Raw genomic sequence first — 26,237 nt, forward strand, 5'->3', positions numbered from 1 at the left:
GCTGGAAGTGAGGTTCTGTGTTACAGAAACCTAAACCTGTGCAAGTTGGTTCATTTTTGCATCAACTTCGCTAGGTCATGGTACCCATGTGTTGGATATTTGGTCAAATGCATCTGGATCTCGCTGTGAAGGTATTTTTTTAGATGAGAGTAACATTTCAGTCAGTATTTTTTGAGTAAAGCAGATTACTCTCCATAATGTGGATGGGCCTCATTCAATCAGCTGAAGGCCGACATCCCCTGAAGCAAAAGGAATTCTGCAAGCAGACTGCCTTCAGACTTGAGCTGCAACATCAGCTCTTCCCTGGGTCTCCAGCCTGATTGTCTACCCTGCAGGTTTTGGGCTCATCAGCCTCCACAATCACGTGATCCAAGTGATCCAATTCCTTAAGATCTCTCTCTCTCTCTCTCTCTCTCTCTCTCTCTCTCTCTCTCTCTCTCTCATTCTCATTCTGGGCGACTCTACTACTACATTGTGGCATTAGCCCTGAGGAGCAGCCATAATTAAGTAAGGTCTCAAGGACACTGTTCATGAAGGCTGGATGGACACAGAGGAAATTGTTATTGGAGGCTATGAAAAAGGTGACCCACATTATATAATGGTGGAAAGTTTAGTAACACTGTCATCTGCACTAATGGAGCTAATGGGAATATACCAAACTTACATATATGGCTAAAGAGATTTCCAGGCAGAATATTGGAAGTGCCAAGTCATTTATTTGAGCTGTGTACCATAAGGTACAGAAAGAACGGTGGGGTGGGTGGGAGGGGAACAAGAAGAGGAATAAAAAGGAGAGCTGCTCATATTTAAGTAGAATATTTAAATCAGGTATTTCCAAGTGAGTATTGCTAGGTTTGAGAATAAAACTGTTTGTCATTCCCCATCTTTCCTGGTAAAAGAATGTCAAAGTAAGAACTGGCCTCAAGGCAATGAGCACATCCAGGGTACTGACAATAAAACATGTTCACAGAGTCAAGATTTCAGGGGTGTGACTGTGAGGCACTAAGAAGACATCATGGAGAAAGAGAGAGACCCAGCCTTTCCAGCATCCCAGGTGACAACAGCCTTTCCGCTGACCCCTCCAAGCTGCCGTTCATGTGACTGATATCAGATCTATTTTGGATATTCCAGCTTAATTGAGGGCCTAGATGATTTCAGCCCTGGTCATGATCACGAGAAGCAGAAGAACCGACTAGCTAAGCCCAATCAATCCACAGTCATTGTATGACATTATAATAAAATGGTTTTCTTTTTAAAGACACTAAGTTTTGGGGTGGTTTATTATGTAGTACTGATAAGCAAAATACCAATTATAGATCATTTGAAACTGAACAATAACAAGGAAAGAAGCCTACAATAATTCTTTCATTAACCACGCAATGCCATATTTTGCTATATTTTTTCTTTACATTCAGCTTTACTGTACATAGTTACAATTATTATATGCATAATTTTTATGCTGGTTTTGTTTTGCTTAGTATTACATATCACATTTTTTGTATGTTAATACCTATTTTAATAAAGACCTGCAGAGGTAAAAGGTTCTGGGTCAAAGTAGAAACACCAGCTTAAATAGTTGACATGAATTGCTGCTTTGACCCAATATAAAAGAACAAGGCAGGAGACAGTAACCTGGCAACAGACGGATATGAGAAGAGGATCACAGGAACAATTGCAGAATTCATCAGAGGAAAGATTGTTGATATTAAGAGGGTATGACTACAAGGAAAATAGCCAGTGTGCCAAACTTCCAACAACATAGAAAGGAGGAGGAAATTATTAATCACTTATGACCTTGAGGTTAAAGTCCCTGGGGAGCCAACAGAAATTAGATAGAAGGACAGCTGGCAGAGAGAGAAAGACTCACTATATATATAACGTATGTACAATGTATAAAGAACTCCCATAAAAAGAAATCAACAAGCAACTCAGCAGAAGTTAGCAATGATCTGAACAGGAAATCCACAGAACAAAATGTAAATGACCAATAAATGTATAGAACATGCTAAGACTCACTAATAACCAGGGAAAAATTAGGTGTTATTTTTTTCTCATAAACAGTTGATACTATTCAGCAATGAAGGGATTGTGGGTAAGCATGCCCTCTGATAGATGGTGATGGGAGTATAAAATGGAACAGTTATTTTGGAAAGGAATTTAGAAATAGTTATCAAAATTTAAAATATGCATAATACTCCCCTTGTTAAGGGACTAAACGATTTGATTTTTTTAAGTGCCTGGCACATGCTAAGTACCATGTTAATACTAGCCCATTTATATAAACTGTGTGCATGTACATGTGAGAAATCTGGATGTTCAAAAATATTAACAGAAGCTTTTCCCTGCTAATAATTTAAATGTGTACATGCACACATATGCATATGTTGAACATATATATATACATATATATACATATGTATACAAACCTGTGTTTGAAGGCATTCTGACAACCATTAAAAAGCACGTGGTGTTTATGGTACATCCCGCTTGCTGTTTGGATGTACTAATCTAACCAATAGGATGTAGTAATCCAACCATAGTATGACCATACCAAACACGACTGAGCAACAAATATTTGAAACTGTTAAATTAAGGTGAAAATAAAAGATCACATTTATCCGTGCTAATTCAGATAGAATATCCCTTGATTTAATTGGTACTAAGTGCAACAACTTGAAGGAAAGCTACCACCTCTCCTTTACCTGTCACCTATCAAGTTAGTTACTTGTAAACAAAACTTAAGGGACCCTGGCAATCTCTGGACATGAGTGATTTGCCATAAGGACCTCTGGTATCTGCATTAGAACCCAACTCTTTTTCTCGTTTTTTGTTTTCAAACTTTATTTATTTATTTATTTATTTATTTATTTAATTTATTTATTTAATAACAGCAAACTAATCAGAAACGGTCTCAGAGACATAGAGGAAAAACTGAGGTTTGCTAGACAGGAGGGGGGTAAGGATCAGGGGGAAAGTGAGCGGATTAGATAGACCCCAACTCTTGAGCTCTGAGGCAACTAAAAGCTCCTTGACCAGGACTGCAGGGCTCATGGAGGCCAAATTGTGCACCTCCACCCACCGCAGGAAATCGCGGCCCCCCCTGCCGCTTTAGGCAGCCTGAGAAGTAGCTTTTTACTTCCCAGCGTGTTCCACTTCGTGTACAACTTCAACGTGAGTTTTCCTGGTGAAATGAATCCCTGGGAATAGCAGTGAAGAAAGCCCTTCACTGTGGGGAGAGATTAGTAACTAGTGGGAGGGGGCTCGGGGAACCTTCTGGAAAGGTCCCATAGCCTGATGTGGGCGGTGTTTCCAGGGGGGGTCCAGATTCATCCAGCTGATGCACCTTGCCAGATACGCTGTATCTCAGTGTTTAAAGTTGTTATTGTTTTGTTTTGTCAGGGAGTTCTCTAATCATTCGTGTCACCCACGCAAGAGGAATCAGAGAGCCGTTTTCTATTAATGGATGAAACTCACTTCAGGGGTCCGGCCTCTGACACCATCCCCCCACCTCAGGCTCCGCAAACCGCGTCAGCAGGTGTTATCCGTAACCATCAGGGCATTTTCTGGTCACACCCGGCGACAGGAAACCCCATGCAAAGTAGGAAATGCCCCCAACGCCTGCCCCATCCCTCGCCCTCCCCCTGACGCCCCCCATCGCTACCCCAGGCCCCCACCCACCCCCACACCGGCTCCTGCAGGTGTTTTCGGGCTTTGCAGCGGGTGCAGAGCTGGGAGGTGGGCTGCGGCTCTGGGCTGCCCGGGGCGGGGCGGGCACCTTGCGGGAAGGGCGGGCATCTCTGCCAAGTGCTCGCAGCTGAAGGGCCGCCCGGAGGGCAGCGCATCCCGCTCCGCAAGCGGGTGCCACTTCCAGGGGCTCCTGTGAGAGGCGCGTGGGATCTCAAGCCCCGGACTCCGACCTCAGCACTGCCCAGCGGGCTCTCATTTGACCCGGACAGAAGATGCTTTGTTTCAGGCAATGCGCACAGCCCCTCCGCCCGCGGTGCCCGCGGTGCCCCGCTGTCCCCTGCCGCCCGCCCGCAGTAAGTACCGCGCCAGCTCACCTCAGCTCAGGCCGCAGGACTTGAGTGTAGACGTAGCAGCGCCCCAGGACGATCTCGGGGAAATTCGGAGTGCTGCCACTCCCGTCCCACTCCTTGAGCTTGGGCGCCGGGCGACCCCACAGGACACCCGCCACCACCGCGATGGTCGCCAACACGACCAGGACGCAGAGGATGCCGAGACAGACCTTGGCTTTCTTGGAGAGGTTGCAGCATGGTTCCTCCTCTGACACGGGGCTGAATCTGTGGTTGGGCATGGGTTCCACTTCAGGTTCTGTCCTGTGAAGTCGGAGGAGATGGGCTTGAGGCAGGAAGATTGGAGAGCTAACTGGTTAGGAAACTGCCACCTCCCCCTCTGTCTTTCACTTTTCTTTTCATGGCTTCCTTCCCCACCCCACCCCGTCCTTCAAAGTTCCCTGGCTGGCTGGACCAATAAAGATTTAAAGGACTTAAAAGACTTCAACAATAGCAGAGAAGCAGCCACCTTAACCTTCCTCTGCAGACGCCTAAATAACACACAGCATATCCTTGACCCTTTCTGCCTGCTCCCTTTGTCAGCTTTGCACTTAGCCACACTGGGGCCTGGAAAATAGAAAAGCTGGCTGCCAGTCTCTGCACCTCTGTGCAAGAAATGCCTATCATCTGCGAAGGAATGCTCTGCCTTTACTACTTAACATTGAAAAACATCAGCTCAGCCCCCTTTTAAGGCTCCACCTAAACCTTACCCCTTCTCTCAACTGGCATCATGGATAAGCCTGGGTTCAAACCCAGCTCCACCACCCACTGGCTGGGCGATGTGGGTTAAGTACTTGACCTCTCTGTGCTTCAGATGTAAAGTGGGGACAATAGTAGTACCCACTTCACAGCGTTGTTATGAGGATTAAGTGAATTCATACTTACAGCCTGTTTAGCAACAAGCCTGAAACATGATATGCACGCAATAAATGTCAGCTATTCCTACCTGTTCCGTGAGCATGTGGAGAGGAAGCAATTCTATAATCCATAGGTTGTGCTTAGAAAAGTGTCTGCCATGCAGTAAGCACTCCAAGTGGTGGTTCAGTGCATAACCGAGTGGCTTTTCCCAGACATCCCTTGCCTCTCCTCTCTCAAGTTCCCTTAGCACTGGGAATCCCAGACATGGGGTGTGGGTAGGAGCTCTGCCTCCTGACCTAGGGAAAGGGGTGAACGTGGCTTTGGGGCTACCAAGGTTAGTATACATGCCGATGGTGACATGTGGGCATTCTCTTTTGATTGCTTCTCAATGAATGAGAAGGTAACCTACTGAGAGTGCGTGGGGTGCTGGGCGAGCTGCAGGACCCCGGGAGAGTGGAAAGAGTGGGAAATGAGAGAAGTTCCCAGGGTGTTATCAAGTGGTCCGGAAGGCGAGTCAGTGAGGGTACGTTTTATCCAGCCACCTGCTTCTACTTGGAGCAAACAGCAAAAGTAGGCAGAGTTGGATTTGATGGGGTTGGGGTTTGCCTGTGTGTTGGTTTGCCAGGGCTGCCACGATAAAGCAACAGAAATGATATTCTCATAGTCCTGGAGTAGAAGTCTGAGATCCAGATGTCAGTGGGGTTGATTTCCCGGCAGTCCCCTCTCTCCTCTGTTAATAGATAGCTACCTTCTTGCTGTGTCCTTATGTGGACATTCCCTTGTGTGTCCACACATCTGTGTTGACATTTTCTTCTTTTATAATGACACCAGTTATGTCGGATTAGGGCCCACCATAATGACCTCGTTTTAACTTGATTACCTCTTTAAAGGTCCCATCTCCAAATCCAGTCACATTCTGAGGTCCTGGGGGTTAGGACTTCAGCATATGAACTTAGAGGTGGGGACACCATGCAGCCTATAACATCAGGGAAGAGAAAGGCAAGGGGGTTGAAAGTTTAAGCAAAGATGGGATTTTAGTAATGGAATAGAGCAGCTAATTCTTACAAGGACTCCATGGCTGGGCAGTCATGAAGGGGACAAAAAGTTGATAGAGGAAGGTAAATCTCTACTTGCAAATTACTCCATCCAATACTGAAATGTTCATCTTTCTCCTTCAAAGGAGATCTTTCTCTGGACTTCCAAATTGTAATAAAAAAATTCCCATCCTCCAGATGCCCAAGCTAGAAACTTCCAAGTCTTTGACCCTTCCTTCTCCATCATCCCACACATCCAGCCAGAAGTTGGTGCCTTCTGCCTGAAAATTATTTATCAAATATCCACTTTATTCATCCCCTCTGCCACCAGCTAGTCCAAGAGAAATCCCACTAAAAAGAGCTTCCCAACCATTCTCCCCAAATCCTCTCTCCCCAACCTCTGCCATCCGTTTTCTCCACCACAGCCAGGCTGGTGGTTTCTTTTAAGCCACACTTTGTAGATATGTAACCTTTGAAACTTCACTCTGACTCGTCACGTCACACCTCGCTAGTTGTAGACACAGCAAGCAAGCATACCAGCCCCGTAACTCCTCCTCCAGCCTCCACAGCCTCCTCTCTCCCCAGCCCCCAAGGCCCTCAGTGGGGCTTCTCTCTGTCCCCAACCAGGCCAATCTCTTCCCTGGTGCCAGCCCATCCTGCCTGCCCGCTGTCCACCCACTCCTACTCATCTATTACACCTCCTACTCATTGACTGCTAGGTCACTTTCCCTGTACCTTGCTCTGGAAGCTTTCCTTGACCCCACGTAGCTCCCACAGTGGTTACGTCTCCCAGTTTGACACTTTCTAGCTTAATATCACAGATGCCAGGAGATCTCTTAGGACAATACAAATTTCAGAGGCCCTGGTCCGGACCTGCCAAACCAAAAACACATGCCCTGAGAATTTCATTGAGGCTCCTTTCCCAACCAAACAAGGATTTGCTCAGGCCGAGGTTGGCGGAAAATGAAGTTTTTTCTCTTCATATCCCAAGACTCGAGATTTGGTGCTCAAGTGCTGTTGAAGAAGTAAATGACTGAATGACCGACCAGAGTCTTATTCTGGCACCCACATTCCGCACTTTCCAAACTGGGTTTATAGGACTGTTCTCACAATGCCAGATCTAAACGAAATAATGAGGAAAATGGGACAAGAAATAGCTTTTCCTTGGGGTTCGCTTCCTTGATCTCTGATTTGCTGTGTTCCCTGACTTCTTCCACCCCTCTCATCCTCGGCCTGAACTTTATTTTGTATTTAAAAATGTGCAAGGTACAAAATCAGTTAATGTGTAACACATCTTGCCACCTCTTTTATTGAACTGATCCATCTGATATTAATAGTTTTCTAGTATGTCTAAAAAAAACAATTAAGAACTGCCACAGACACAACCCCTTTAAAAAGGGTATTTGTTGTTTGATAATAAATATATTAGGTCGGTGAAAAAGTAATTGTGGTTTAAAAGGTTAAAAATAATTGCAAAAACCGCAATAACCTTTGCACCAAGCTAATAATAAATATACATGGAGTAAAAGTCAAATAGAACAAAGTGAATATGTAGAACATCATTCTTCCTCCTGCCCTGCACTCCCCTCTTACCATATTAATGAACTGGCAGCATATCTCTGTTTACATGTACATATAAATAGAGAGAATAGCCTTCATAGTCTCGTAAAAAATATAGTATATTGCATATCCTGTTGTGCACTTAGCTTTCTTCAGATAGTGATATACTTTTAAGAAGTTTTTATTAGCACATGTTGCTCAATCTAATTCTTTTAGATGACCCCTGTTATTCCTTTGGATATATACCATGATTTATTTAACCAGACCGTATTGATGGGCACTTAGGTTTTCCACTCCTTTGGAACCACTTTAAATAGTAGAATAAACATTGTTGTGTTCAGCATATTTTTTCACATGCCCAAGTACACACACTCTTAAAAAGAGACTTCCTGCGCACAAACATTTAAAATTTTGCAAGATACAGACAACAAAGAGGTTACACCAAATGACATATCCATACATTTATACTTTTGGATTTGTTTTGTCTTAATTTCTGGTTAAGAATTGGCAGTGACTCGGGGTCCTTTAGCTTTTAGACTGTCCTCCTCTTTGATGTAACAAAGGCCTGAGAAAATAAAATCTCAAAGGAATTTTTGCTCTGGCGAAGTTGCTTGTTTAGTGAACCCTCTTACGCTGTGCTCTTCCTACATGTAAGGTGTTCAGACCCACAGATGTCAAGCATCCTGGTGTGCCCTTGGAGAGGAAGATTCCAGCACACAGAAAAGTAAACTCCCTCCCTGCACGCCCTCCGGTTGTGGCACGGTTTGGTGGGAAAGTTACATTTTTAAATTTGTTTTCTGATCTGTCAAATGGATACAGCATAATGTTTCCTCAACACGTTAAAGTGGAGATTAATTTTGGGATAATATACACACCTAGGATAGGATAGGTACTCAACAAATGGTAATATTGTTATTGAAGACATCTTTGCACATAGTTACAACACACTGAACCTCAAAAAAAATGGCATATTTGGGCATTCATTCATTTAACACATATTAAGAACCCACCACATGCCAGGTACCATGGTAGCTGCTGAGGACACAAAATTAAACTGGCCTCGAGGAAGCCCTGTGTAGAGCACTTAAGAACATGGGCTTTCTCGTGAAAGTAGATGTGAGTGGGCTCTGACACTTGGGCAAGGAATAAAACTCTGAATGAAAGTTCCTCTTCTGTAGAGTAGGCTTAAAAGTATCTGTGGGCGTCACTGAATTATTTTGAGGATTGACTCAGGTAACGTATATAAAGAATGTAGTTGAGTTCTGACTTATAGCTAGTATTCAAGAAATAAGCACTAATGTTGGGGTGGCTGCATATGGACAGGAGAGATCGCAGTACGTCAGAGTGGATTTCAGGAGGTGACACTAGATATGGCTGTTGATGGAAAAGCAAAGCTTGGAAAAAGGGGGGGAAAGGCATTTAAATGGAACTGTAGGGAGATTTTAGGACGGATGGTGCACTAGAGTAGTGACTTCTTTGACTTTCTCCCAGCCACACAGAAAGTTAGTAGAAATACGGGTCCAAAATGCGAATTTCAAGCTCTCTTCTTTTCTTCGTCAACTTCGTTAGTCATTTTTAAATCATTCAAGTAATACAATCACATTTAAAAGTTGGATATAGAGTGAGAGAGCTAAATGTTCCCACCTTCCAAAACCCTAACACAACTAGCGTTAACATTTGGTATCTTTCCCTCCAGCCTTTTTTCTAATCGTTACAGCTTTAAAGGTAATTATAACATATACCATCTGAATACACACACGCATGAGCACTCGTGTGTGTGCGTGTGTATAATTTCTGCTCTTTCCACTTCACTGTGCATGCATAGTCACTGCCCGGCCTTGTCTCATCTCCCAGAACAATGAACGCAGACTCAAGTCCCAACTTTCCACTTCTTGGTAGCTCTTTGAATCTGAGCATAATATCCTGTGATCCCCCTGAGTCTCAGGCTTGCTGTTAAAACCTGTGAGGTTATGTATAAGATAAAGAGCAGCCGAATTCCCTGGTAAAGCCCTGGAAACGGGGGACCCTCTTCCAACTAGAAGCAGCTGCATGAGAACAGGGCCATCACCCATCTTTGTCAAATACTGAGGTCCTAGCATCAGAGCAACGCCTGGCATGCAGCTGGCGCTCAAGTAATGCCTGCAGATTGAACAATTCCCTCTCCCCCAGTTGCAACCCAGCAACAACAGACCGATCATCCCCCAGGGGTTGAAAACCTAATAGGTTCCAGGTCCTCTCAGATTCTCAGCTAAGCCCCATCCATGGGCAAGCATCTGTTGTCATGTGCTTGCTGAGTGGTGGAGCACAGTGTGGAAGGCAGAAGAGGTGAGAGGCTAAGATTAGCTACAAGATTCTTCTTTTTTCTCCTTCAACAAAATGGTTGCTAACATCTCTGAGTGTCAAATACTTTGTGTACGATACCCTACCACATTGCCATCATGTAACCACTTTCTATTCCCATACTACTGATGAGGAACCTGAGTCTTAGAAAGCTAAGCAATTTGAGCAAAGTTGGTTAATCGAGAAGGGTTTTGAACCCTGATAACCTTATTTCAAACCTGTCCCACTAACCTTACCTCTATGCCACTAAGCAACAGATACTTAGGGCACCCATTATGTGCTGGCCCAGAGTTGGCACTCAAACTGTCCTTGCAGAGGATTTATTTTCCAAAGTGGCGCCTTCTGGAAACATGTTCTTGGGCTCATATGAGCCAAGGGCAGCCGTGAGGCTCTGAGCATCACTGGGTTGGTGGGGGTGGACCTGTTTGCTTAGGAACATGTCTTGTTTCTCAATATGTTTTGTACCTCCTCACGTAAGACTGCTGTCACCAGAAGAAGAGTGAATAGATGTTGAATATCAAAAACAACAGGAAAACACACTCACTGATGTCAAACACATCACAGCCAGCGATCTGGTGTCTCTAGTTGTCTTGTGGGAAGGAAAGCTACATGATTTCTCCTCCCACATCCTGAAACCGAGCAGGGCCAAGTCTTGTATTCATTCTTTACTCTGTATTTTCACTGAAACAAGAATTAATAGGACTTGGCAGAATGCCTCGAAGTGTGTTTAATTCAAAGAAACTGCCTGTTGTTCCTTGTAGTCCATTGCTTGTTTGTTAATTCAGTCTGGGTAGAGACCCAAGTGCATGAGAACTTCTCAACCTCTTCCTCATTTATGGCTAACCTCAGACTAACAGATCTGTGGACTTTGCTGCTCTCCCCACCCTTCACCTCCTTCACCTAGCTACTACTTGCTCTTCCTGAACTTGCAGACAAGAGCGAAGGCACCCTAAGTCTGGCATCTATTTTATAAGCCTTCACATCTGGGTTGCAAGCTCCTATCATGGGCTCCCATATGTTTCCTATGCTTCCTGATATTTTAGGGAACACTTTCTTCATGCCCCTGGGCCCCACACTAGGCTGTGAAAGGACAGCGAAGCAGTCTTTTTCTCACGTGTGATCCTATTGACTAGCAAGTCCCTGGTACCTTCTAGGCACTGCAAACTATTGATGAATATCATACTTTACCACAAATTTTTTCTTTCATCTATTTATTCATCCATTCATGCATGAAATATTTCCTGAGCACCTACTGTGCTTCATGATCTCTTAAGTACCAGATACACAGCAGTTAAAAAGAAATTCAATCAAATATATGGTGATGGAAGGAGAACTGACTCTGGGTGGGGAACATATAACATGACATATAGATGATGTATGACAGAATTGTGCACTGGAAACCTATGTAAATTTACTAACAATTGTCACCTAAATAAATTTTAATTTAAAAAAAAAGAAAAAGAAAGCAATTCAGTGCTTATAGAGCATATATTCTAACGGCAGGCACACACACGAGATCTGAAAATTATGTTCGTGAACTTGCTGCACGACATTGCTAACTTTTTATATCGGAGAGATTATTTATTATGAATTTGAAACAACTGGACAAACAGTTAACCAAGTTTACTATTTGGAAGTGCTGAAGAAGCTGTGGGAGAAAGTTAGACGAAAACGACCTGAACTTTTCGCCAATACATGGCTCTTGCATCACGACAATGCACCCAGCCCACAGGGCACTGTCTGTGAGAGAGTTCTTAGGCAGTAAACTTCATTGGAACACATTTCGTACCCATCTGGTCTAGCCTCCAGTGACTTCTTCTTTCCCTGAAGATAAAGGAAATACTGAAAGGAAGACATTTTGAAGACATTCAGGACCTCAAGGGTAAAATGATGGCAGCCTTGATGGCCATTCCAGAAAAAGAGTTCCAAAATTGCTTTGAAGGGTGGACGAAGTGCTGGCATCAGTGCATAGCTTCCCCAGGGGAGTACCTTGAAGGTGACTGTCCTGGTATTCAGCAATGAGGGATGGAGCACTTTTTCTAGGATGAGTTTGAGAACTTAATTTTTAGACCTCGTAAAACAGACAAGATAAATAAAGTACAACATAGATGAGGTGATGATGAAATCTAAGAAACAAAATAAGCAGGAAATGAGATAAAGACTGGGAAGAGGATGGCAACATTGGGCTGAGGTCTCACTGACAAGGTGGCATTTGAGTAAGGATCTGAAAAAGGTGAGGTAGCCACGTGACATCTGGAGAAACAGGGTTTCAGCAGAGGGAAGAAAACAGTAAGTGCTGAACATCTGGTGTGTTGGAAGAAAAGCGGAGGCCAGGTAAGAAGTGCCTGGTGCAGAGGACAAATGAGGAGGAAGTAGGAGAAGAGGCCAGAGGTGTAACTGCATGTGCTGGGGGCAGGGGATCGACGAGCACTCGGTGCCAATGAGTGACATTTCCCCAGTTTGTTTTATCAGGTTCACTCTGGCTGCTTGTTGAGAATAAACTGTAGTGAGTGGAGGGCAGGGTCAGAGAAACCATTTAGGAGGCTGCGGTGCCACAATCCAGAGAAGAGATGATGGTACCTTGGACCAGCTTGGCATCAGCACATATTGGTTGAATTCTGGATACATTTTTTGATATCCCTGTGGCTCTTTTTTAAAAATTATAGCTGTCATTTGATGTTATTTTATATTAGTTTCAGGTGTATAGTGTAGTGGTTAGACATTGATATAATTTATGAAGTGATCTACCTGATATTTTGAAGGTGGAACTGACAGAATTTGTTTATGGGATAAAGAGACAGAGAGAGGCCAAAGACCACCCAAGGATTTTGGCCTGAGCAACAGGAAGGATGGAGTGCCATTAACTGAGTTCATAGGAAGACTATGAAAGGAGAACTCATCTGGGGCAGGTTAAATTTGAGATTCTCATTACATACCCAAGTGAAAATTTTGAGGAGATAAACATAGTACCAGGTTTTATAAATATTAATTCTTGCAATTCCCAGAACAACCCCATAAGATAAGGAGTATTCTTGGCTCTGTTTTACAGGGGATACTGAGGCTGAGAGAGGATGAGTGACTTACTTAAGGTCACCTAGCTAGTAGGTAGTAGAACTGGGGAACTGGGATGGAAACCCAAACAATGGGGTCCAGAATACCTGCTCTTCTAAACCACGCTGCCTCTTGGCTGAGCAAACAGACTCACACATACTCCACTGAATTTCACTTAGGAAAATCCTTGCCATTAGCTCTGTGCCAATCACTGTGGCTCAGGGCTGGCTTGCTCTCATTAGATTAGGTCTCAGTTTCCTGCTGCCTAAACCAGGGGCTGGAGCCCCACAGGGGCTGAGAGTGCAGAGGGGGAAGTTTCCCGAAGGAAAATCAGGAGATTGTCACCAGAAGAGGGATGCCGAATTTCAAAAACAATAGAAAAGCACCCTCATTGGCGTCAAATTTAACCCACTCATAGCAAGTTTGGCAAAGTTTATATATTATTTATTTCATGTATACATTTCAAATCACCCAGAACATCCCCACAATGCATGCCACAATTTTCTAACCAGCTTTTCTTAGAAGATGTTTACTTGACTCCCTAGGATTATGCTATCCATTCCTATACTCCAACACAAAGAGGCTAAAGGTCAAATATCTCAGCTGGGGGAGGAACACAGACTTGAGTCTCTAGGAGGCAACTGAGCAATGTGTTCCCAAACTTACCAGAGCAGCTAAACACAAAACAAAAAACTCAAACGAAAGCCACAAGTGAAATTCACTGAAGGTAAGTTTACTGAATATCATTCACTGATTTTATTTTGTTTATAAACGTACGTTTTAGAGCAGTTTTAGGCTCATAGCAAAACTGAACAGGAAGTTGAGTTCTCACACCTCTTTCCCACACACGGGCACCGCCTCCCTCACTCTCAGCTTCTCCACCCCAGTGGAGGGGCACGTGTTACAATCAATGAACGCGCATTGACACCTCATCACCCAAAGTCCATACTTTCCCTCAGGGTCACCCTTGGCTTTGTACATCTGTGGGCTGTGACACGTGTGTAATGACACATCCCACCAGCATAGCTTCATACAGAGTAGTTGCACTGCCCCAAATATCTTATGTGGGCCCCCTGTTCATCACTCCTTTCACCCTAACTTCTGGCAACCACTGATCTTTTCACTCCCTACCCAAGTTTGGTTTTCCAGAATGTCATATAGTTAGAATCATATAGCACGTATGATTGGCTTTCAGAGTGGCTTTTTTCACTTAGTAATATGCATTTAAGTTTTCTCCATATCTTTTCATGGCTTGATAGCTCATTTTAGCACTGAATAATATTCTATTGTCTAAATGTACCACCTTTTATTTATCCATTCACTTGCTGAAAGATATTTTGGATATTTTGTTTTGTTTTCTGAAACTAAATTTTTTTCAACCCGATAAATTTTAGAATTCTTACTTTGCTAATTAATTAGTAGTCAAAGCAAAGTTCAAATTTATATTTTACAAAAATAACCCTTTTGCTCTACAAAAGTGACAGCTCTACCAATAACTTTTCAAGTTACAATAGCAATATTGTGCTCATATGTAACACTGAAAATTAACAGAGCACAAAAAAGAAAATAAAATTACTTGTAACTTCATCACTCAGAAATAAATGTCATTAATAGTGATAATTGTCTGTATAAATGATTTTCCAAGAATTTATATCCTAAGATTTTAATTATACATTATATGATAGATATTTTACCTGTCTTTAAATATCCTTCATAAATAATATTTTTAATAATACATAATCTTCTGTAGTATTGCTACTCCACAGTTATTTGATCATTATTCTGATTTCAAATATTTCCTCCCTTATGATTTTCTTACAATAAATTTTTAGAATTTGAATAAAATATTTTTGATGTTAGAAGAAAAGGACAAAAATCAAAAGAAAGTGGAAATTGAAACATATTCTAAAGCTGGCTGCAGACGTTTCTCTCCGTTACCCTCCATTTCTCTGCAGCATTAATCTCAACAATGTCTTGCCTACATCCCGCTTGTTTGTGTCCTAGATTGATATGTCCATTTAATCCTAGAAAATTGAAACTGAGAAGCCGGAGGGTACGTTCCACAACACCAAAACCAGTGATGACTTTGGTAAACATCCTGCAGAAGATGTGGAAGAGGAACCAGCTTTTAAAAGATTTAGAAACACTGATGAGATGGTTGAATTACAAATTCGGCTTCAGAGCAAAAATGCTGGGGCAGTGACTAGAAAAGGAGGCAAGGATATCATGGCTTTGCATACAGACTACAATGCCAGTGTTTCAGTCCTGGACAGCAGTGGACCAAGTGCCTATTGAGTATCAGTGCTGATATTGAAACAGTTGGAGAAATTCTGGAGAAAATCATCCCTACCTTGGAAGAGGGCCTGCAGTTGCCATCACCCACTGCTACCAGCCAGCTGCCACTCAAATGTGATGCTGTGGAAGGCTTAAAGTACCAACACTCTATAAAGGAAGTGTCGACTTTGAATGCCAGCCGAGACTGTTGATTCAACAGAGTCTGGCAGGAGGAATTATTGGGGTCAAAGGTGCTATAATCAAAGAACTGTGAGAGAACACTCAGACAACAATCAAGCTTTTCCTCATTCCACTGACAGAGTGGTTCCTACTGGAGGAAAACCTCATTGGATTGTAGAACGTGTGAAGGTCATCCTTGATCTTATATCAGAGTCTCCCATCAAAGGGCATGCACAGCCTTACAATCCCAGATTGGAGGACCTATTATTGCTACACAAGAAACTATTCCCAAAGATTAGCCTGGATCTGTTATTGGCAAATGTGGTCAGCGGATTAAACAAATTCATCACGAGTCAGGAGCTTCGATCAAAACTGATGAACCCTTAGAAGGATCCGAAGATCGGATCATTACCCTTACAGAGCCACAGGACCAGACACAGAATGCACAGTGTTTGTTGCAGAACAGTGTGAAGCAGTATGCAGATATTGAAGGATTCTAATGCAAGATATTTGTTTTTTCATTTTTATTGGGCGAAGCAGTACTCTGGAAAGTTTTTCTAAGTCTAGCAAAGAACTGAAGGAGTCATGCATCTTTTTTTTTTTTCCTCTGCTTCTGTGAAAAAGCCGACATTTCTTTGCTTCCTTTGTGTTCTGCATTTGAGGTGTAATTAAATCTTTACTGTTCACCAGATGTAATCTTTTAGTTCTTTACAAACATGCTGGGGTAGGAGGGTATGCAAAAACTAACATTGAAATTTTGAAACAGCAGCAGACGAGTGAATTTTAATTTTTGTTTATTGTTGGTTAAAAAGGAAAATTCCCTCTATGTAATTATTTGAACACTTTGCTTTGTGGTCACTGTAACATTTGGGGGTGGGGGCGACAGGGAGGAAAAGCAACAATACTCTTTATGTCCCTGGCAACTATTCAGCTCACTATGCAGAATGCAATGCTCTTTTGTAAGAAACATTTTATGATTTTTAAAATAAATGTACTGAACCTATCTTTGGTGGTCATTATCTTTAAGGTGGTCATTATCTTTAAGGTGGTCATTTTTCAAATACCCGAATTCCCAACCCACACCCAAATTAAACACTAAATTTGATTTTCCATCTCCTCTGTTGGAATAAATAAATGTAGCTGTTGGACAGAGGCAAAATATCTTTGCAAATTCAGTTCTGGTGACTTCTTAATGGTTTGAAAGATCATTGCTTGTGAAAAAATTCCATCATATATATTGACGCTTATAATAAGCTGGGGATTATTTTTGCAAATGCTTGCTCCTACTTTGCCACAGTTCTCTATGTTAATAATTGTGAAAAGAACCAAGGTGGGCAGCAGCAATTTACACTATAAATTGTGTAATGGAATAAGTATATACCAGAAGCATAATGGCTGCAAGTTTTATTGATCAGAGTAATACTTGGTTATGGAAGCAACTGATGCTAAATAAATTCTGATTATTTTTATTAGATAATTTCTCACCTATAGACTTAAAACTATTAGCCTTTCTAGTGCCTACTAGTCAAGCTTTTTTAAGAAACAAAAACTATGGGTATGTATATTTGTACATATATATACATATACACATGTGTATATATATGTACATGTATATACAGGTACATATATACACATATATATATATATATATTCCTATTTTTCCATTGTATGCAAATTGAAAGGAAAAGATGCACCATGTCTTTGTTTTATGTTGGATAATGTAGGAAATGTTTGTGAACAATTCAAAAACAGATGATAAATTTCCTGTGGATGTTTTGTGTAGTATCCTGACATTTGTATTAATAGTTAAAAGTTCACTTCCAAATAAAACTCCCATAATGCTGAAATTGATGTTTGCACAATTTGAACAAGGGTTACTTGACACCTGTAAAATTGTTCAAATGTTCCTCTTGTAAGGAAATACAGTCATTCTAAATTATATATTCTAAAGCTATAATCATTAAATTTCATGCAGAAAAAGAGCAGTTCAGCTATCCATGTTACATTAGTTATGAAGTTACATTAGTTGATCATCAAGAATTTACAAGTTACTCTTTTCTTTTTAAAAATTGCATATAGTCTGGAGATCCAAGATGGCAGAGTAGATAAACGCAGTACTTGCCTCATGCCGTAAACACATCAAAATTACAACTATAATACAGAACAATCAACCTGGAGAACCCTCTGAAGTCTAGCTGAATGGAAGTCTTATAATTAAAAGTATAAATAAGAAGCCCGTTGACTCTGGTAAAAGGGGCAGACACGAAATGGGCTTGTCCCACACTCACGTGTGGCAGTTTAATATATGGAGTATATATGGATACCACAGATGGAGTAAGGGACCCGAGTCCCCCACACCAGGTTACCCAGCCCAGGGTACTCTGCTGGGAAAACGAACCCCACAACTTCTCACTGGGAAAAACAATAGGGATTCCAACCATCCGGGTGAAAGGGAAAGATGCAGAAAACCCAGACATCCCATTAAAGGGCCCACACAGTACTTACCCTGGACTCCGGCAGAGGGACGGTGACTCTGGGCGTGTCAGAGACATATGAGGGAAGACTGAGTTATGGAACTTCAGGGCAAGGACTGGAGGGACAGTCCCCATTATCCTGTGTGGGGCCTTTCTCCTGCGCAGCCATCTGTGGGTGGGCGCCATCTTTCCTGTGTTGAGCCTTCCCCCACAGGCTGTGGGAAACCGTGCTGAAGTGCTAGCAGGTGTTGTTTTGTGAAATGTTGGACCTTTGACTTCCTTGAGTGGTTTGTGCTCCCAGCAAGGCAAAACTTGCTACTTTGAGAACACAGAACCAGACAAAGTCAGGAAGTGCAGGAGCTGGCCAAAAAACACGCCCTTGTTTATCCAAACATTGTAACTACTAGATTACAGACAGTTCTGTTACTTTTTGAAGCCCAGAGTATATAAACTGCAAAAATAAACTTGGGGTGAGGCATTCTACTTAGAACTGAGGCATTCTACTTAGAACTGCGGCAGTCTACTTAGAATTGCCGGCCCTCCCGATCCCATCTTTATCTCTCTTCTTTTTTCTCAATCCTCACTCCCCACTTCAGGGACTGTTCGTCTCGCCGGCAGGCACCGACAACAGGCCAAATCTGAATCTGATTGGCCTGGTGAGCTCAGCTGCTCAAACCTGTGGACTCATTGAGACCCTGCCTCATCCAACTTGCATAGTGCAGGAGGCTTTATCAGTGGCTGAGCCTTCCGTAAGCCAGCAGGTGGCAGCAGGCCTCGGAGTGTCTTGTTTTTTGTGGAGCTACCCCAAAGCCTGGACTGCTGGCAGCAGTTCTCAATTTGCAGTGTGGTCTCTCCATTGCATTTCCAGGTACAGCACAGGCAGCGACCAACTATGGCGCACTTTGTGCTTCCCTGCCGGTCACAGGCAGTGGCTGACCTGGGCCTGCACCAGACCCCCTTCCAAAGGGACCCAGAGACCATACTTGGAGGTTGGCTTCAGACCACAGCAGAGCACTGCCTAATTAGCTCCACAAGTGGCACACACAAAGTGCGGTGTCCATAGGCACCAGAGCCTGCTGTGGCGAATCCTGCTTCAGAAACTGTGGATGTGCCCAAACCTACACCCAGTCAGCCTGAGGGTCAACACCACCTAAGAACATGCCCACAGCAACCAAGTGTCAATTATAACAGAAGGGCACACATAACCCAGACAATGGACACTCCTGGAGCAACCGGCTCAGGTGACCAGGGAGACTGTGCCACTGAGCCCCACAGGACACCCAGCAAGACTGGGAGACATAGCAGATCTACCTAATACATAGAAACAAACACAGAGAGGCAGCCAAAATGAGGAAACAAAGGAATATGTCCCAAATGAAAGAACAGAAGAAAACTCCAGAAAAAAGAACTAGATGAAATGGAGACAAGCAACAAACCATATACAGAGTTCAAAACAATGGCTGTCAGGATACTCAAGGAATTTAGTGTGAACTTCGACAGAGAGAAAGCAAGCATAAAAACAGACATAGAAACCATAAAGAGAGAACCAGTCACAAGTGAAGAATACAAAAACTGAAATGAAGTATACCCCAGAAGAAATCACCAGCAGACTAGTTGGAGCAGAGGATTGAATCAGCAATTTGGAAGATAAGATAGCAGAAAATACCCAATAGAAGCAGCAAAAAAAAAAAAAAAAAAAAGAATCCAAAAAAAATTAGGAGAGTATAAGAGACCTCTGGGAGAACATCAAGCATAACAACATTCACACCATAGGGACACCAGGAGGAGAAGAGAGAAAGCAAGGGATTGAGAATCTATTTGAAGAAATAAAGACTGAACACTTTTCTAACCTGACAAAGGAAATAGACATACAAGCCTAGAAAGCACAGAGAGACTTCTAAAAAACGAACCCAAACAGACCCCCACCAAGACACATTATAATTAAAATGGCAAAGGTTAGAGTCAAAGAGAGAATCCTAAAAGTAGCTAGAGAAAAGTGGTTAGTTATCTAAAGGGAGCTCTCGTGAGACTATCAGCTGATTTCTCAACAGAAACTTGCAGACTAGAAGGGATTTGCAAGAAATATTCAAAGTGATAAAAAGCAACACCTACAACTAAGATTATTCTACCCAGCAAATCTATCACTTAAAATTGAAGAACAGATAAAGAGTTTCCCAGACAAGAACAAGCTAAAAGAGTTCACCACCACCAAGCCAGTATTACAAAAACTATCAGAGGGACTTCTTTAAGATGGTGGTTAAAAAAAAATAGATAAATAATATAAATAAATAATAAAATAGCGATAACTACATATCTATCAACAATTGCTTTCAATGTAAGTGGATTAAATGCTCTAATCAAAAACACAGGGTGGATGAATGGATAAGAAAACAAAACCTTTACATATGCTGCTTGCAAGAGACTCACTTCAGATTGAAAGACACACACAGGTTGAAAGTAAAGTGATGGAAAAAGTTATTTCGTGAAAATGGAAACAAACAAACAAAATCTGGAGTAGCAGTACTTATACCAAACAAAATAAACTTTAAAACAAGACACAAAAAAGGCTCCACTATTTATCCAAAGAAACCCAAAACACTACTTCAAGGGGGCATGTGCGTCCATATGTTCATTGCAGCATTGTTTACAATGGCTAAGATGTGTAGGTAGCCTGGGTGTTTGTCGGTGGATGAATGGATAAAGAGGAGGTGGTACATATATACAATGAAATATTGCTAGGCCAGGGAAGGGAATGGGTTGTTGTGGTCTGCAGTGGCATGGATGGACCTGGAGGGCATTGTGCTGAGTAGAGTATATCAGACAGAGAAAGACAAATGCAATGTGATTTCACTTATATGTGGAATCTAAAGAACAAAATAAACAAAACAGAAACAGACTCATAGATACGGAAAACATTTTGATGGTTGCACATGGGAGGGGGATTGGAGTGGTGGGTGAAAAAGGTGAAGGGGTTAAGAAGTAGAAATTGGTGGTCACACAGTAGCCGTGGGGATGTAGGGTATAGCATAAGGAATATAGTTATTACTATAGGTAATAACTACATATAGTGTCAGATGGATACTAGATTTATCAAGGTGATAGATGGGAGAGGGGGTTGAAAAAAGGTGAAAAAGGGTGAAGGGATTAAGAAATACAAATTTGTAGTTACAAAATAATCCTGCAGATGTAAAGTAAAGCACAGGGAATATACTTAATAATATGGTAATAATTGTATAGTGCTAGGTAGATACTAAAGTAGTCAGGGGGATCACTTCTTAAATTACATAAATGTCTAACCATTATACTGTACACCTGAAATTAATATAAAATGATATTGAATATCAACTGTAATTCAAACTTTTAAAAAAGGGGGAAGGTGATGGGGAAAAAGAGGTCCACAATTCCAGGTATAAAACAAATAAGTCATGAGGATATAATGTACAGCAATAGAGAATATAGTCAATAATATCGTGATAGCATGATATGGTGTCAGATCACTTAGGTATATAAATGTTGAATAATTATTGTGTTCCCTCTGAAATGAATATAATATTGTATGCTTAATATATTTTAATAATTTTTTTAGATATTGCATTTAGTATATTGTTTTTTTCCTGATCAAAAGTGTAATCCACATCTTTAGAAAAACATTTCGTAAATATATAAAATTACAAATATACAAAATTTACAAATTTTTACTTGTATTGATCCTTCCAATCACAGATATATACATACATGCATACCAGTAAGAGGTTGATGAGCAATCAGTAATTCAGTACTGATGTCACTTATAAGAAAAAGGATATGGAGGATTTATTTACATCTTTGGCCTTAGGGCTAAAGATGACCACATGGCTAACGGCAAAGGTACCCAAGTTGGAACTGCAGAGAGAGAAGAGGCAGGAATGGAGTGGCATGGTAAGAAAAATACAGACATGGTGCAAGGAGAAAAGAGCACTCCCACCCCAGCCACTTCCAGGGCTTGCAGGGTCCTCCGTGGTACAGTGTAAAACCCATGGGACCAGTCTCCTGTTAGTCTTCACTGGTTTTTGAACTTGAACACTCAAATGGTCTTCTTGGGGGAAGCCTCTTGCAAATTGATTTCTACTCTATCAGTTTCATCTTTGGGACAACTGTAAAGAACATTCTTTTTCTGGCACAGGCAGCCACTTCCAGGAGTATCCTGGTGAACAAGGAAGGTACATTTACAGAGTCCAGAAATCAGCAAGCAAGTGCAACATTAAGTCAGAAACTGTCTGGAGTGGAAAACCGCCAGGTCACACAGTAGGTTAGCAGTCATTCTGCAAGTAGAGTTCATTGAAACTTGGGGCAAGTCTGCAACTTAATCAGAACTGGTCCCAAGCACCGCGCCTCATGTCTAGCCAAAATTAAGTTCCAGGAGGATGTGCTTAGGTGATGGAGGAGCCAGTGAGATTCCATGGACTGACCACAGTAGCTGCAAGGGCTCCTGAAAAAAAACCTGAATTGCTCATCAGTGGCAGGCAGAAAGGAGCCAACCTTGGTGAGTACTTGTTTTACATACAAGGCAATATGCCTCATCAATGGTTGTCATCTTCTTTAGTTTTAACCACACTTTAGGGGGAGTGAGTTTATAATCCTTATTTGAGTGGCAAGGAAAGGTTAGGTTTTTCATTCAACATCACAGAATGAAGTTCAGAGAGGTTAGGTTTTTCATTCAACATCACAGAGTAACACTAAAATATGAACCCAGAAATGCCTAACTCCAAAATTTATGCATTTCAACAAATCTCTGGGTTCAAAAAAAACTGAAGATCAACAGATATTTGAAAGTTAAGCAACATATTTCTAAATAAGTAAATTAGAAACTATTTTTAACTGAATGATAATGAAAAAGACATATCAAAACGTAAGAGCTCCAGCTAAAGAAGCACTTGGGGAAAATTCATAGTACATAAAATATATACATAAGAAAAGGAAATGGGCTGAAAAATCAGTGATCTGAGTTTCCATTTCAAGATGCTGAATTTTAAAACCCAAAGAAATTATAAGGCGTTTCTATATATCTAATAATTAAAAGAACAAAAAAATAACAAAAATAAAAGAGAAAAACAACAAGGCTGAAGGTTGGTTCTTTGAAAGAATAACAAGTGATAAACCTTGAGCATGAATGACCAAGAAAAAAAGGAGAAATGAACAAACTGAACTGTCAGTATCAGGAACAACTACATATTTTAACTGCCTATTAACATATGCAAGATACTGAACATGAAGAATAGAAGGAAGAGAAAGAGGAAGAAAAAAACTGTATCTGTTTGAAGCCATCAGAAAAATCACATTCCAGATTCTATTGTATTGATTTTAATCCAACATGCATTTATTGGAAGCAAAAACAGTTTGGTATTACAGGCCTAGAAAGAGAGAGCACATATACTTTGGAGTCAGACAGAGCTGAGTTCAAATTCAGCCTCTACTTTGAACTAAATGTATGACATTAGGCTAATTATCTAACCTCTCTGAACTTCCACTTTCTCATCTAACAATTGAGAGACAAAAATATAAACATCATAGATTTGTTACAAAGGTTCTTAGAGGTAAAGTATGAAGTATATGGGTAGTTTATATCCTACAGAATATTTTCCCCAACATGACCCATAACCAGGGCATTATTGTTTATCTGTAGGAAGGGTACAAAAATATATCCTGAGACAAGATCATTCATTTGCAAATGTAATGTTTTCTGAAAAGCTTGGACATCTACCTTTCTTTACCTTTCTTGCCTGTTCCAATAAGAGATTTTGGTGTGTTCATTCTTCGATAGAAAGAATGTTACCAAAATATAAACTACATAATAGCATGACATGAAAATTAAAATGAAATAATTTAATACAAAATTTTCATTTTTATTTTACATAATTTTTCTTAAATATTACGAGTTGAAAATAACAACTCTGTAAATAACATAAGTTATTTTAAGACTTTGGGGGGAAAGAATTCCATCTCTAGTGTTGACATGATGACAGAGGAAAGGGATGTCAGGAAGTAGGCTTTCCACAAGCCTGTCTCCTGAGTCAGGCAGAGTGATGTATATCAGAAGGGCTCCAAGCTCTGAAACTGCCATGTCTATTGGCTCATATTAAAGAACTGCAGGATGAATGCTCAGGATTTTTCACACACTGAAGAAACTTGATGGGCCTATGAGAAAAAAACAAAAAGTAATACCTAGAGGCAGTACACTATATCTATGGTTCAAGACATCAGTGAAAGAAGACGCTTCATTGCAACAAAAGCATGTGTGGACCACGAAGCATCCACACAAGTTTCTCTCCTACAACGGCAACATAGAGAAAGGTCAAGTCCAGGAGTGAATGACTTAAAGTGGGGCTCAGGTTAGTTTCTTTTCCCGTGTAAAGCCATAAAAATAAATACTGAGAAGGGATGTCTGATGATAATATGTGGAGATGAAAATGAATGTCTGGCTCTAACATGGCACAGTTATGGACTATGAATGTCAGTTGATAATGAAGAAACAACAGAAGCTGCAACGTGAAAGGAGGGATCCCCATATTTTCTTCAGAAGGCTAGGAACCTCTGGGTTAGGCTGGGGAAGAAACAGAGATCACCATAGGTCACCATCCCAGTCCACCATCAAGGCCCAAGGGAAAACGCCTGTACATAGCAAGACGGCCATTTCTTCCTCAAGAAAAAAATCAATTACCTGTAGTTATCGTGGCAGGTAAATTTAATATTTCTGTTGCTTAAAATCAATTTCAGATCATTGATGGAGGAGCTTGAGCACGAGACACTGGGAAAGAAAGAAGAAAGTGTTAAAAGAAGAAGATCGCGCAAACATTTCTTGAGTCTCTTAGTGTCTTCTAGGTGGCAGGTAGCAAGGCCTTGAGATAGAGAGGTGAAGCAGAGTCTCCACTAAGAGTTCACAGTTCAGCAGGGGAGCGGAGGGTATCAACTAGGGAGACACCCATTGTGCTGATAACATTGGGAGGTTGTTGGGATGGGCTGAATGCAGAGTGAGGCCCCATTCATTTCCTGAGCCAGTCTTACTTTTCTCAATGCTTTCTTGTGACTGTAGATTCTTGGGTGGACAAAAGAACCCTGAGAACATATGGGTACAAAGTAGTAACATATACCTGCGATCTCCAATGTCATGCATCACCCAGGCTTGTAGTGTAGGAACCTTCTCTGGACGCAAATTATAGATTTCTACACGTCCAAAAGTGCTAAGATAGAAGAGACAAAGAACATTGTCAACCCCAAACTAAATCATTCAGGCACCCAGAGCTGCTGCAAAAAGCCAGCAGGTGGGGTGCCATTGGTTAGAACCTACCCTTCTGAACTGACCCATGATTTGCATTAGAAACAGACACCTTTACTCTTTCAGTGTGACCATTGATACCTAAGATCCTCAAAATAAGATTCTTAATCTGTGCATTTACGTTCATTCTTTAAGGACTTGCTATTCCAAGATCAGGCCTTCAACCAACATAATGACGTCACCTGGGAGCTGTTAGCCGTGCAGCAGCTCAGGCCATGGCCACCTGCAGAACCAGAACCTGCAGCTGAGCAATGCCCAGGTGACCCACACCCTCAGGCAAGTTGGGGCCCTGCTCGGACAGACCCTGATGTCCTCAACTCTTCCCCATTACTCTCTGGCAGCTGCCACTCCTACTGCAAGTAATTAGACCCCTAGTATCAGATTATACAATTCTGGATTATTAGCACTTTACCCAAAAGGCCATGAGGTTGAGGTCAGAAGGCAAAAGAAAAAAATGCTTCTTCATAGAACTAAATATTCAAAAAGGAGAGAAGGAAATTTAATTTGGGGCACCTGGAGTGTCCAGGGCACATTACTGTGTGCTCCCTTCTCTCAATCCAGCCTTATGCAGGGAAAACCCGGAGAACAAAGAACTAAAAAGGTAACCCATGTGGTAAAAGCTGTAAGTATAGAAGGCAGTGAAGAAAGAAAGCATTAGTGTGGCCAGATTGAGTGGTGTGGATTAAATGAGAGGATAATAGCTGACACTTGGTGAGCACTTTCTGTCTGTCAGGAACAGAGCTCAGCATTTTTCATACATTATCTCAGTTACTCTTCATATCACCATCATCTCTGCAGGTACCTACTACAGGGGCTCAAAGAGGTTAGATGCCCTGTCTAAAGTCACGTATATAGTATGTAATGACCCCAGGTGTTCCCACTTTTAAGCACGACACTAAGTTGCTGACAATGATGAAAGTCAAGAGCATACAGCACAGTTCCTGATGTCCCCAGTGGTGGTTTCACTGCTGAGTTGGGACTCACAGGGGCATGGAGGACAGAGGAGGAAGGACAGACCTTCGAAGATGGCAGGACGTAGATAAGCAGCAGAGGGAAGAGGCAGGTCCGATGGGGGAACAGT

General features: G+C 41.7%; 2 protein-coding genes across 5 annotated transcripts in view; both read right to left on the reverse strand.

The window, feature by feature from the left end:
- The window catches only part of LOC308497627 (ADP-ribosyl cyclase/cyclic ADP-ribose hydrolase 1-like), a 72,781-nt gene extending 54,607 nt beyond the window's left edge, over window positions 1–18,174 (reverse strand). For 2 of the 3 annotated variants that reach the window (XM_081048503.1, XM_081048505.1), the window contains exons 1-2: window positions 17,876–18,137; window positions 4,062–4,337 (exon numbers count right to left, since the gene is read on the reverse strand). In XM_081048503.1, coding sequence (XP_080904629.1) covers window positions 4,062–4,337; window positions 17,876–18,030 — 431 coding nt within the window. In that variant the 5' untranslated portion in view covers window positions 18,031–18,137. Of the gene's footprint in view, window positions 1–4,061; window positions 4,338–17,875 lie in introns of all 3 variants that reach the window. The other variant, XM_081048504.1, reaches the window with a different exon arrangement.
- Window positions 18,175–23,164: 4,990 nt separating this feature from the next.
- The window catches only part of LOC308497644 (ADP-ribosyl cyclase/cyclic ADP-ribose hydrolase 1-like), a 37,735-nt gene continuing 34,662 nt past the window's right edge, over window positions 23,165–26,237 (reverse strand). For both annotated transcript variants that reach the window (XM_081048535.1, XM_081048534.1), the window contains exons 7-9: window positions 24,972–25,061; window positions 24,542–24,628; window positions 23,165–24,018 (exon numbers count right to left, since the gene is read on the reverse strand). In XM_081048535.1, the coding sequence (XP_080904661.1) occupies window positions 23,955–24,018; window positions 24,542–24,628; window positions 24,972–25,061 (241 nt within the window). In that variant the 3' untranslated portion in view covers window positions 23,165–23,954. The remainder of the gene's footprint in view (window positions 24,019–24,541; window positions 24,629–24,971; window positions 25,062–26,237) is intronic.

The sequence above is a fragment of the Rhinolophus hipposideros genome, assembly GCF_964194185.1.
Source record: "Rhinolophus hipposideros genome assembly, chromosome: 1".
Taxonomy (NCBI): domain Eukaryota; kingdom Metazoa; phylum Chordata; class Mammalia; order Chiroptera; family Rhinolophidae; genus Rhinolophus; species Rhinolophus hipposideros.